Source organism: Cervus canadensis, chromosome 6 (assembly GCF_019320065.1).
Source record: "Cervus canadensis isolate Bull #8, Minnesota chromosome 6, ASM1932006v1, whole genome shotgun sequence".
Lineage (NCBI taxonomy): Eukaryota > Metazoa > Chordata > Mammalia > Artiodactyla > Cervidae > Cervus > Cervus canadensis.
In genome coordinates, this window is record NC_057391.1 from 80,930,986 (window position 1) to 80,944,686 (window position 13,701).

Genomic DNA, 13,701 nt, shown 5'->3' on the forward strand with positions numbered 1-13,701 from the left:
CTAGAATGTAGATATTTGTCTATTTTTATTTGCTGCTGTATCCCCATGGCAAGAACAGTGCCTGGCTTATGTTCAGTTCAGTCGCTCAGTCGTGTCCGACTCCTTGTCACCCCAGGAACTGCAGGCTTATGTTAGACACTAAAATATTAATCCAGAGCTTTCCATCTTAAAGATCTGTAGTTATTTCAGAGCTGAAAAAGATGAAGAATCAATATAGCTCTATTCTTAATTTACAGATGAGGACAAGATTCTGTTCGCTGACATTTTTTGGTATTTTTCTAATGGAATGAGAGTGGACCTCTAAGGGGATTGTGAGATTAGTTCAGTTCAGTCGCTCAGTCATGTCCGACTCTTTGCGAACGCATGAACCACAGCATGCCAGGCCTCCCTGTACATCACCACCTGCCAGAGTTTACCCAAACTCATGTCCGTTGAGTTGGTGATGCCATCCAACCGTCTCATCCTCTGTTGTCCCCTTCTCCTCCTGCCCTCAATCTTTCCCAGTATCAGGGTCTTTTCAAATGAGTCAGCTCGTTGCATGAGTTTCAGCTTCAGCATCAGTCCTTCCAATGAACACCCAGGACTGATCTCCTTTAGGATGGACTGGTTGATCTCCTTGCAGTCCAAGGGACTCTCAAGAGTCTTCTCCAACACCACAGTTCAAAAGCATCAATTCTTCAGTGCTCAGCTTTTTTTACAGTACAACTTTCACATGCATACATGACCACTGGAAAAACCATAGCCTTGACTAGACGGACCTTTGTTGGCAAAGTAATGTCTCTACTTTTTAATATGCTATCTAGGTTGGTCATAAGTTTCCTTCCAAGGAGTAAGCATCTTTTAATTTCATGGCTGCAGTCACCATCTGCAGTGATTTTGGAGCTCAAAAAATAAAGTCAGCCACTGTTTCCCCATCTATTTGCCAAGAAGTGATGGGACTGGATGCCATGATCTTAGTTTTCTGAATGTTGAGCTTTAAGCCAACTTTTTCACTCTCCTCTTTCACTTTCATCAAGAGGCTCTACTTCTTCTTCACTTTCTGCCATAAGGGTGGTGTCATCTGCATATCTAAGGTTATTGATATTTCTCCCGGCAGTCTTGATTCCAGCTTGTGCTTCTTCCAGCCCAGCGTTTCTCATGATGTATTCTGCATTTAAGTTAAATAAGCAGGGTGACAATATACAGCCTTGAAGTACTCCTTTTCCTATTTGGAACCAGTCTGTGGTTCCATGTCCAGTTCTGTTACTTCATGACCTGCATACAGGTTTCTCAAGAAGCAGGTCAGGTAGTCTGGTATTCCCATGTCCTTCAGAATTTTACACAGTTTATTGTGATCCACACAGTCGAAGGCTTTGGCATAGTCAATAAAGCAGAAATAGATGTTTTTCTGGAACTCTCTTGTTTTTTCGATGATCCAGCGGATATTGGCAATTTGATCTCTGGTTCCTCTGCCTTTTCTAAAACCAGCTTGAACATTTGGAAGTTCTCGGTTCATGTATTGCTGAAGCCTGGCTTGGAGAATTTTGAGCATCTTTACTAGCGTGTGAGATGAGTGCAATTGTGCGGTAGTTTGAGCATTCTTTGGCATTGCCTTTCTTAGAGATTGGAATGAAAACGGATCTTTTCCAGTCCTGTGGCCACTGCTGAGTTTTCCAAATTTACTGGCATATTGAGTGCATCACTTTCACAGCATCATCCTTCAGGACTTGAAATAGCTCAACTGGAATTCCATCACATCCACTAGCTTTGTTCGTAGTGATGCTTTCTAAGGCCCACTTGACTTCACATTCCAGGATGTGTGGCTCTATGTGAGTGATCACACCATTGTGATTATCTGGGTCATGAAGATCTTTTTTGTACAGTTGTTCTGTGTATTCTTGCCACCTCTTCTTAATATCTTCTGCTTCTATTAGGTCCATACCATTTCTGTCCTTTATTGAGCCCATTTTTGCATGAGATGTTCCCTTGCTATCTCTAATTTTCTTGAAGAGATCTCTAGTCGTTCCCATTCTGTTGTTTTCCTCTATTTCTTTGCATTGATTGCCGAGGAAGGCTTTCTTATCTCTCCTGGCTATTCTTTGGAACTCTGCATTCAGATGGGAATACCTTTCCTTTTCTCCTTTGCTTTATGCTTCTCTTCTTTTCACAGCTATTTATAAGCCCTCCTCAGACAACCATTTTGCCTTTTTACATTTCTTTTCCATGGGGATGGTCTTGATCCCTCTCTCCTGTACAATGTCACGAACCTCTGTCCATAGTTCATCAGGCTGTCTATCAGATCTAGTCCCTTAAATCTATTTCTCACTTCCACTGTATAGTCATAAGGGATTTGATTTAGGTCATACCTGAATGGCCTAGTGGTTATCCCTACTCTCTTCAGCTCAAGTCTGAATTTGGCAATAAGGAGTTCATGATCTGAGCCACAGTCAGCTCCAGGTCTTGTTTTTGCTGACTGTATAGAGCTTCTCCATCTTTGGTTGCAAAGAATATAATCAATCTGATTTCGGTGTTGGTCATCTGGTGGTGTCCATGTGTAGAGTCTTCTCTTGTGTTGTTGGAAGAGGGTGTTTGCTATGACCAGTGTGTTCCCTTGGCAAAACTCTATTAGCCTTTGCCCTGCTTCATCCAAGGCCAAATTTGCCTGTTACTCCAGGTGTTTCTTGACTTCCTACTTTTGCATTCCAGTCCCCTATAATGAAAAGAACATCTTTTTTGGGTGTTAGTTCTAAAAGGTCTTGTAGGTCTTCATAGAACCGTTCCACTTTCGGCTTCTTCAGCGTTACTGGTTGGGGTATAGGCTTGGATTACCATGATATTGAATGGTTTGCCTTGGAAAGAGAGATCATTCTGTCGTTTTTGAGATTGCATCCAAGTACTGCATTTCGGACTCTTTTGTTGACTATGATGGCTACTCCATTTCTTCTAAGGGATTCCTGTCCACAGTAGTAGACATAATGGTCACCTGAATTAAATTTGCCCATTCCAGTCCATTTTAGTTCGCTGATTCCTAGAAAGTCAATGTTCACTCTTGCCATCTCCTGTTTGACCACTTCCAATTTGCCTTGATTCATGGACCTAACATTCCAGGTTCCTATGCAATATTGCTCTTTACAGCATTGGACCTTGCTTCTATCACCAGTCCCATCCACAACTGGGTATTGTTTTTGTTTAATCTTAATTACCTCTATAAAGGCCCTCTCTCCAAATGTAGTCGCATACTTAGGTATTGAGAGGACTTCAACATGTGAATTTGGCAGGGGTGGGAGGGTAACATAATTTAACCCATAGCATCAGTTTATGTGAATGCCTTACCTGGAGGACAGAAATGACAGCAGAAACTCCAGAAAATTTAAAATAGTTAGTCCAAGATATCATTTGTGTATGTGCTGTGCTCAGTCGTGTCTCTTTGCAACCCCATGGACTGTAATAGCCCGCTAGGCTCCTCTGTCCATGAGATTCTCCAGGCAAGAATACTGGAGTGGGTTGCCTTTTCCCGCTCCAGGGGATCTTCCCGACCCAGGGACTGAACCTGGGATATCCTGCATTGGTAGGCGGGTTCTTTACTATTGAGCCAACAGGGAAACCCAGATATCATTTGGACAGCTAACAAATTGAACTTTAGGATTTTGGGTTTTTTTTTAATATTTATTTTTATTTATTTATTTGGCTGCACAAGGTCTTAGTTGTGGCATGTGGGGTCTAGTTCCCCAACCAGGGATCAAACCCAGGGCCCCAGCATTGAGAGCTCACAGTCTTAGCCACTGGACCACCAGGGGAGTCCCAGGATTTTTGTTCTTATTAGGTACAATTTCCTGAAGAAAATTTCGTGGAAACTATTAAAAAGAAATGAGTAAAAGTAACTGCTTTTTCTTTCAGACTTCCTTAAGTTACCTCAAAGTTCTCTTCCCAAAGATGTTCACAGAGTAAATGCCTCTTATTTTGCCCAAAATGAAGTTCATCAAAAAGAAAAGAAGTATCTTACACAGAAGGTTCTGTTTTTATTGATTAGAATTGTGTATAGTTTTAATTCTTTTCATCACACATATAATACACAGTAACCAGCAAGTAACATGCTAAAATAACTTATTGACAAATTCTAATATTGAACACAGAATAGTTCTATCTCTATTAACAATGAAAAACAAAACCACTCAGTATCTTGGAAAATTTAAATGCAGGCCATTATTTCACAATTTGGAAATCTGCATAGTCCAGCTTTACGATGACCTTCTCATTGTGGAAGCTTGCTCTGTCGATGTGCGATTTGGGACTTCCTTTTGTCTCAAGCCATTCCTGCATATGACGTACTTTGGAGGTGGGCCCTTGCAATTGTCCTTGCACTGTGCCCTGGTCAGTGTTCTGGACCCAGCCTACTAATCCAAGCTTTTTACCCTCAGCCTAAGGGAAAGAAAAAGACAAAGAGGAGAAATCCAGTGAGACTGAACAAAACAAAGCGAGACTACAGTCTCTTGCCAGAACCTTGGCCTACAATCAAGCCACTGAAACTAATTTGATATTGTCCAGAACAGTCAAAACAGAACTACAGCAAGGAGAATCTCATTGCTGATCTTAATGTGAAGTGTTGACCACTTGACTCCATTTCCTTCTTCCACCCTATAAAACCCAGGCACCAGCATTTTTCACTGCGTAGTCAATTTGATTAAGTACTAAAGATTTAAGACCAAATCAGATGTTTTCAAAATGATTCTGTAAGGCTGATTTTTGTTAGGATACTGGTATATATCTTGTTCATTTTCCTTCTCCTAATCAAGAATCTAATAGATATATTAAATAGAAAAAAGCATAAAGTTATCCGATCCTTCTGTTTCTCTTTAGCCAAGACCATACCTAAACAAACCCAGATGATTAAGTGTCCATTAAGTGTCCAATGACTTAAGTATCTTTAAAGATCATTAGAGAGTATTTCACAATTTCCTGGGCAAATCATTCCATTGTTCTCACTGTAAAGAAACAGTCTAATCCAAGGTCTTTACCTTGCATTCAAAGCCCATTTTCTCTCATCCTCTGAGAGAAGGAAAAAGTTGCTGGTGATCAGCCTCTAAACAACTACATTTCATAAGACCACATTAACTATTGTTTTCACTTGACTTTCTTCTGTCTAAATAATCACAAGGCCTTTAATGTTGAATAAGCTTAGGAAAAACATCTAATCATTGTAACTGCTCTTTTCTTAGACTTTTTATTGTTCTTTCCTATAAAGCATTAACTGTGAAATAACTGAAAATTGGGGGAAAGTAGCAATGTTTCAGAGGCAATTTTATTTTTGTAAAATTTCCAACTAAGGATTTATAAAAGTTATTGTTTGTTATAGTCTATCTAAATAGAAGGAGTTGGATTACAAAAGAAAATGGGAGTTAACAGGACTGCATGTCCAAATGCTGGACTAGTGATCTAGTAAATATGGGACATTGCTGGAGTTGGCCAAAGAAAATGTTATGCAGAGCAAAAGTATGTTTGATGAGGAACTGAAGTATTCATCAAATCAGTTATGTTCAAAGCAAAGACATGTTTCCATAATGAACAAAAGAGGCTTCGGTCAAATAACAGTTTAAAGGATATGGAGGAAATTAAGGAATCAAGAAAAACAAGAGATATCTACAACATGATTAAGGGTTGTAGATTGAAGCATTAAAAAAGAATAGAGAACGGATTTGACTAAGACTCCATGTCCCACTGACTTTGTGCAACAACTGCACTCTCTTCTACTTCATGTAAACCCAGGGGAGTGGTCTGTGCCTCGTTCTTAGTTACCTTATATGGTAACTTGCTATAAGAATGATTGTGTGGAGGTTTTGAGCAGGAGGTTATAATAGTTCAATACTTTAAACTGCAGCGTGATTTATCTGAATTCCTGAGAGTAAACAAAACACTCCCAACTTTGACAGATGTTGAGAATAGGGATTTCCTATGGCTTTTTATCTGTGCACTGGATTCTGTTCTTATTTTTAAATGGTAACACAATATTGCTGACTCATGTTCAGCTTTGACTATAGATCTAAACAAGCAAGTAGTGCTTTCTCCTAAGAAAATTCCCAAGAGCTGATCCTCCCTCATAACCATATTTCCTCTTGAACAGTCATCTGCAAACATTTTAAAGATTATAATCACCAATTCTAGTCTCAATCTAAAAAAAAGGTACCCTCAAACCAATAACCTAGAACTTCCACATTAAGAAACTAGAAAGAGAGGGGCAAACTGAACTCAAATCAAGCAGAAAAGGGAAATAACAAAGATTAGAGCAGGAGTTAATAAATAATACAGGGATAAAGAAAACTTCTCTGGTGGTAGGGTGGTTAAGAATCTGCCTTGCAATGCGGGTTTGATCCTTGGTAGGGGAACTAATTTCCTACATGCCCCAGAGCAACTAAGACACACGACCCACCCCCACCCCCCCCAACCCCAACTAGGGAGTCCTAGCTCAACAACAAAAGATCTGCAGGACTCAACAAAGATCCTGTGAGCTGCAACTAAAAGACCCGCCACAGCCAAATAAATAAATATTTAAAAATTGTTTTTCTGCATTCTTTTATTATCTCTTTACATTGAGGGGTGGGAGGTGCTATAAAGATGGGCTCTCCTGCCATCTGCTCCTTTTCCCTCAACAACTTTTATTAATCTTCATTAATTTTTAACCCATTTATTAAGCCACAGGAACTTACCCTACATGAAAGTGAAAGTTGCTCAGTTGTGTCTGACTGTGACCCCACGGACTATATAGTCCACGGAATTCTCCAGGCCAGAATATTGGAGTGGGTAGCCTTTCCCTTCTCCAGGGGATCTTCCCAACCCAGGGATCGAACCCAGGTCTCCCGCATTGCAGGCAGATTCTTTACCAGCTGAGACACAAGGGAAGCCCAAAAATACTGGACTGGGTAGCCTATCCCTTCTCCAGGGGGTCTTCCCAAACCAGGAATCAAACCGGGGTCTCCTGCATTGCAGGCAGCTTCTTTACCAACTGAGCTATCAGAGAAGCCTACCCTACATGACTGGAGGCAAAGCTATCTGAAATATAGCCTTGCTATGACTTTCAGTAATTCTTTTCTTCCAACAGGCACTCATATATGAGCAGGGGCCAGGAGGAACTGATTTGCAAATCATTGGAAAAAGAGGTAGTGACACTTAACATTCACATTTCAAAGATTCAGGTTTGAACTTTTAAGTGGCTTTGGCAAGTTCTGCAGTCTTAACTCATTATCTTTGGGGTTGGAGATACACTGGGAAGGCAATAGCCTGATACTCCCCTATAGAAGACAGAAGGCAAACTAAGATTTCATCTTTGTCATTAGGGAAGATTAGTGAAGTCAAGGCAGAGGCTGTCAATAGTCTGTTCATCCTCTCAATTACTAATATGTCATAGTAATACCAGGCTCCATGTTCAGTGTTACTATTACTTACCCTGGAATGAATAAAGTATTTTCATTAGAAAAGTTCACCTGGAAAAGGTGTTGTTGCTTAGTCGGCAAGTTGTATCCAACTCTTTGTGACGCCTTGGACTGTAGCCCTCCAGGCTCCTCTGTCCATGGGATTTCCCTGACAAGAATATTGGAGTGGGTTGCCATTTCCTTCTCCAAGGGATCCCCAAGGGATCTTTCTGACCTAGGAATAGATAGAACCCACATCTCCTGGATTGGCAGGCAGATTCTTTACCATTGAGCCACCTGGGAAGTCCTCCCCTGGAAAAGGTACTTGTTCTTTAAAACCTAAAATGAGCATAATTAAGGAATTAAGTAGAGGAATGGGAGAGGATTGAAGAGAAAAAAAGGTCTGAAGAAAATGCAACAGCTACAGAGGAAGCAGTTACATAAATTACAGTCATTTAAATGTCATCTCTGATCAGTGTTAACTTTCCTGTAAGAATTGTGATTTGTTTTGATGATGCCCCAATAGGGAGAACTGGAGAAGCCCTTTCTCTTTGTAAAAGAGAAGCTCATCCATATGTGTGTTGGTACTCAATAGCACTGTTAGACCAATAATAACAGCAGACAAAGCTTCCAGTAGGGATTCCCAGGTGACTCAGTGGTAAAAGAATCCACCTGCCAATGCAAGAGACCTGGGTGGAGAAGATCCCCTGGAGGAGGAAATGGCAACTCACTCTAGTATTCTCCCTGGGAAAATCCCATGGACAGAAGAGCCTGGCAGGCTATATAGTCTGCGGAGTTGCAGAGTCGGACACGACTGAGCATGCATGCACACAGAAAAGCTTCCATTTGCGTTGTGGTTTACCCATTGCAAAGCATTTTCATACCTATTCTTCCACAAACCACCTCTTTGCCATTCAGTTACCAAAGAGCCAGCTTCTCCAAAGAATATTTTTCGGGAACATGTCTCTTGTTCCCATGCTGATAAGGTAGGTAGGCCACATACCTGAGTGTACTTGCGGAAAAACACTCCTTGCACCTTTCCAAAAATTTCATAATCCACTGATATCAGGGTATCCCCTTCTGCCATGCTCATGCTCAAACCTGTCAGAGACCAGGATAGCAGAAAAGTAAAGGGCTCATTATCCTACTCCAGGGTCTCCAATCCCTAGGCAGAAAGAGTCACACCCATACCTCTACATCCTTAACCACTGCGACCTCTCCCTGACCTTAAGGTGCCCGTACTTCGGATACGTATAAGCGCGGGTGTCTGAAGTAACAGGAAGACACCTGCAAGGGAGCTTCGGGTCGCGATTGCCCACAGAGGCCTCTTTTGGGGCAATTACCTGCTTATCCAATTACCTCCCTACAACCCATCCCCGGTCCCGCTCCCTTTCCATCCTTCCCTCTTCCCACAGACCTGTCTTCCACGCTGCCGCCAGCACCCCCTCCTATTAAATTTGAGAGCTAATCGAACTCATGGGCACGCCCCGGGTCCCTATCCCAGGCTCACCCTCCTTGTCTTCCTCTCAAGCGTTAGGGACTACCCGGCAGACCACCAGGCCAACAGTCACCCCTCAGCCGCGTAACCGCTGCGCCCGGAAGCTTAGAGGGCGGCTCCTCGTTCGCCGTCTCTCCTGTCCATCACCTCCACCGACCAATCACGCACGGTGCGCTCGGCCCAGAGCCCGCCTAGAGGGTGGGATTTCGGGAGGCGCGTGTCTAGGAGCGCCCGATCCTCGGGTTGGGAAGGATCTGTCCAGGGTCTCGGCCACGACTCCACTGACCGAGTCCTCATCCTACCTTGGTCACTAAGCGCACCTCTTTTTTTTTTTTTTTTTTTTAAAGTTTCTCTTGGGGAGAAGGACGAAGACGAAGAAACACTTGAGATAAATCCAATCATTCTGTAAATAATTACTGAGAGCCTCTGTGTGCCAGGCACAGTTCTAGGTGCTTGCCACACATTAACGAACAGAAAGGATCCCTGGATTGGAGGAGCTTAAATTATGGAGACAGAGATGGACGACAAACACTAAACATCATAAACAAAACAAAAAAATTAAATTCAAGACATAAAACTTTTCTGCCCTTTTCCTCAGTTCTCCTCCAATTCTGGGTCATGCCTAAGTCTGGAACTGGTAGCAGCAGCAAGAGTATAGGAGGTCGCATGCAAGGTTATTTCTCCCACTGTGATTCTGGAAGCTGCCCACCAGTCTACTAAGTCTACCTTACTAAGTAAGTCTACCTTACTAAGAAAACTCTAAACAATGCTTATCGAAAGCAACTAATCACAAGCACAAACAAAATAAACCAGGGCTCCAGAATCACAACTGAATCAGTCAACCTAAGCCAAGTGACCAAGTTGCATGAATTTCTTTAGGGAGAGAAGGGAATTGTCAAGGGGAGTTGTGGGTGATGATTGTTAAAAGTAGGGTCATCTTGTGTGTATCAGTCACTCAGTCATGTCTGACTCTTTGTGACCTCATGGACTGTAGCCCACCAGGATCCTCTGTCCATAGAATTCTCCAGGCAAGAATACTGGAGTAGGTTTTCATTTCCTTCTCCAGGGGATCTTCCCCACCCAGGATTGAACCCAGGTCTCCTGCACTGGAGGCAGACTTTTTACTGTCTGAGCCATGAGGGAAACCCAAAGGTCACCTTGCAGGCATTTATATCCAGATATCCTATGATTAAGAATGCATATGGGGCTTCCTTGGTGGCGCAGTGGATAAGAATCTGCCTGCTAGTGCAGGGGACTTAGGTTTGATCCCTGGTCCAGGAATATCTCACGTGCCACAGAGAGAGCCACAACTACTGAGTCTACGTGCTGTAACTACTGAAGGTCAAGTGCCTAGAGCCTGTGCTCTGCAACAAGGGAGGCCACCTCAATGAGAAGCCCTTGCACTGCAACAGACAGTAGCCCTCACCTGCCACAACTAGAGAAAGCCCGAGCACAGCAATGAAGAGTTAGTGCAGTCAAAAATAAACAAACAAAAAAAGTTTTATATATATATATATATACACACATATACATAAAGAATGTGAATGAAGGTAAACTGTGGTGCTTACTGTTGCTCTTTGGAGTGCTGTGCACCTTACATCCCTCCATAAGACTCCATGTGTAAATATGCCAGGTTGGCAGACTTGGCAAGGTGAGATGGATTTGCAGGCCATGGAGATTCATTATTCCATTAGTTCTCCACTACAAAGTGAGGGTCCAGATCCTGCAGAGTCATATGACCTCAGTGCTGGTGTGGGGGTGGGAGTGGGGTTGGAAACTGGATTGAATTGTCATGCTAGGCAATATTTGAAAATAATGCTGAACAGAGTAACTGGCTGATGTTATCTCTTTAAAATTTATTAAAAAAAAAAACTAGTTTCTAAAATAAATGGAAAAAAAAAACTAGTTTCTCTGTAGCATTAAACTATTGACTACCTACATGTATACACACTGTAGAATATATAAAGATGGATGGTATATAATCTTTGTCCTTAAAGAGCTTTTTATTTCGGTAAGGGACAAATATGCATGCAAATGATGACAATGCAATGCACAACATGAGAATTCAGTTCCATGAACATCCACTGAGAGCTCATGACAAGCCAGCCCTGTGACAAAAAATATTATGAGAGCACAAAGGAGCAGAGAGATTCCTTCTGGCTGGCAAGACTGGGAAAGCGTTCTTGGAGGAAACGGCATATTACCCAAGGTTACACAACCACAAAGAATAAGTGATGGAGCTGGGATTTAGTTCCAAGCAGTCTGAGTACAGAGCCTACTCTGTACTGAATGCTATGTTCTACCACCTTCCAGTACATGGAGTTGGAGTAAGGCCACTGAGGTAAGAGAGTATAAGTAGTCAGATGTGGCTGGACCCTGGGTGTATATTACCCAGTATATACTACTGATATACTACTGGGTATATATCAACCCTGGCTGTACATTAGGACTTTGGGGGAAAGTTTACAAAAGACTGATACCCAGGCCTTCCCTCCAGAAAAACAGCTTTCCAGGTAGCCCTAAAACACAGCTAGGGTTGACTCTGGGGAGGCAAGGCATGTTTCAACTTTATCCTGTAGGTAAAGAAGAAGCCACTGGGTAGGAGAATGATAGGTTCAGATGTATTTAGGATTTAGGATAGGGACTTTCCTGGGAACCCACTGGTTAACCTCTCAACACACATTTGATCCCCAGTCAGGAAACTAAAACTCACACATCACAACTAGAGAAGCTCCTACACAACACAGTGAAGACTCAGAACAGCCAAAAGAAGCAGATGTATAGCAGGAGAGTGGTGCTGTCCCAGTGAGAAGTGAAGAAACTCACCTAGGGTAGGAGAAATGAAAAGGAAGGGACATATATAAAAGACACTGCAGAATAAATTCAACAGAGCCTGCTGACCAGTTAGAGAGAAGGGGTGATAAATAGGGGGGAGTGGAAGATGACTGATGTTTCAGCATGAGAGGGAACACTGGAGAAGTGGCTTGGGAAATAGGGAGGTAATCACAAGTTTGTTTTCTGTCATATTGACTTTGAGATACCCGAGGAACATTCATGTGCATGTGCTACGTGGGCATTTGGAAACTTGAGTCTGTAACTAAGGGAGAGAACTAAGCTAGATGCCATTGAAACAGGTGAGAACTGAAATTTCAGCATTTGGTTGAAATCATTATGAAAGAGAATGTCTGAAATTGCATTTATATGAGAAATAAGATTTGGAGAACAACTATATTTGGGAGGCAGGTGAGGAAAAGATGTAAACGCAAGAATATGAAAGAAGATGGAAAAAGGACATGAAAAAAGAAACCAAGAAGGCACAGACGAGCAAGTGAGAAGAGAGTTCCAACAGAGAGAAAAAATCAATAATGTCAAATGAGTAAGCTGAAGAAATAGCAGCTTTTGTCTTTAGGGTCATTGGAAGGTCACTGGTAGCCTGGCCAGTTAAAAGCGGAGACGAGGAAACCAGACCACAATGGACTAGACAATGAGGGAGAGTCAAAGAAGTGGGGACAGCAAATGTAAAGCTTTCTATTAAGAAGTCTTGTGGAGGAGAAAGGATTGGAACAGTAAGGTGAGAGGTGAGGTCAAGGGAAATTAAGCTTTTTTTTTTTTTATTTTTGTAAGGCAAAGCTAAGCATATTTTAAAACCAAAGAAGAGTGTGTGGATGGATACAACTTGAAGTTAACAAGATAGATGGGTATGGTGAGTCAATTCCTGGAAGGTACTGAAAGGGACTAAGTCAAGAGAACTCAAGGAAAGACAAAGATTTTTTCTTCCTCAGAAACAAGATGGAAAAAAGTCAAGATGGAAGGAGGCACCCTGGGAAATTCTGCCAGGCTAAAGAGGAGCTTTGGGAGTTAATGACAGGCAAGCCCCATGCTGAGATAATTGGGACCTTGAAAAGAGTGAGAAACGTCTGGAAATGCATACACAGAGAAGGCAGTTGAGAGACAACTAGGAGAGAAAACAGGGCATCAAAAGACTGCTTTGGAGCGCCACCAAGGAATTTATAACATGTAAAAACTGCAATATGACATGCTGAAGTAGCAATACTGACCACTGCTGTCTATATTATTTTCCATGTGCATGAATCTTTTTAAGTAGTTACAAGGGAAAAAGAGTAAGCTGCCTGTTTCAAACAGCTTGCACAAATGAACTGAAGTATGAAGACAAATAAACTCTCTTTTGATGTTAACGAGTTATGGAATATCTTTAGGGTTGAAACCAGGTTACACTGAGTATTTTGGATCTGGTGGTTAGCTTCATTATCATTACACTTGTCTGAGTCATTCTTGGGCCCTAAGAAGACAGGGCCAGAGTTACCACATGAGAGGAAAACATAATATCAAAATAATGAGATTGGCTACAAAAACTTCCCCGGAAAGAGACTGCGTAGCAAAACCTAGCGGAGTTGCTAAAATCTGACGCAAGCTCCAAACTTTGTGCGAGGAAAAGCATGGAGAAAGAGTCGACAGCCGTACCTGGGGCCCGTACCAAGCAGCCGAGCGTGCCAAGAAAGGCGATCAGCATGCCCACTCCCGCTAAGAGGAGGGCCGACACCGGGATCTTGCGGCAGACTGACCGGAGGGCGGATCTAGGCGCTCCGTCTTTTGCCAGAGAAGGGCACACCCCATGATCGGAGAGCATCGCTCTGGGCAAAATACAAGCTCTTTGATGGAGCCCCAGAAGAGCCTCTCCCACCCCCTACCCACGTTCCCCAAGGGCAGGGCTGGACGGAGCTGAAGAGTTGGCGGGACACCCCGTCTAGTGACACTGCTGGACCGCGCCCGCGGCCCCGGCGGCCCCGGGTGCGCGGACTG

The 13,701-nt window shown here is 42.7% G+C and overlaps 1 protein-coding gene across 3 annotated transcripts; it reads right to left on the reverse strand.

Annotated features, from left to right (window-relative positions):
* Window positions 1-3,978: 3,978 nt before the first annotated feature.
* On the reverse strand, window positions 3,979-13,668 carry ACYP1 (acylphosphatase 1). Of its 3 annotated transcripts, none has more exons than XM_043472582.1 (3): window positions 13,363-13,668; window positions 8,386-8,483; window positions 3,979-4,398 (listed from the first exon to the last, which is right to left on the reverse strand). In XM_043472582.1, the coding sequence occupies exons 1-3, from the start codon at window positions 13,526-13,528 to the stop codon at window positions 4,183-4,185; spliced, it is 480 nt and encodes a 159-aa protein (XP_043328517.1). In that variant the 5' UTR covers window positions 13,529-13,668; the 3' UTR covers window positions 3,979-4,182. The 3 variants fall into 3 exon arrangements, with proteins under 3 accessions (XP_043328517.1, XP_043328518.1, XP_043328519.1); XM_043472583.1 differs by lacking the exon at window positions 13,363-13,668 and adding an exon at window positions 8,893-9,028; XM_043472584.1 differs by lacking the exon at window positions 13,363-13,668 and adding an exon at window positions 8,800-8,913.
* Between the last annotated feature and the right edge of the window lie 33 nt (window positions 13,669-13,701).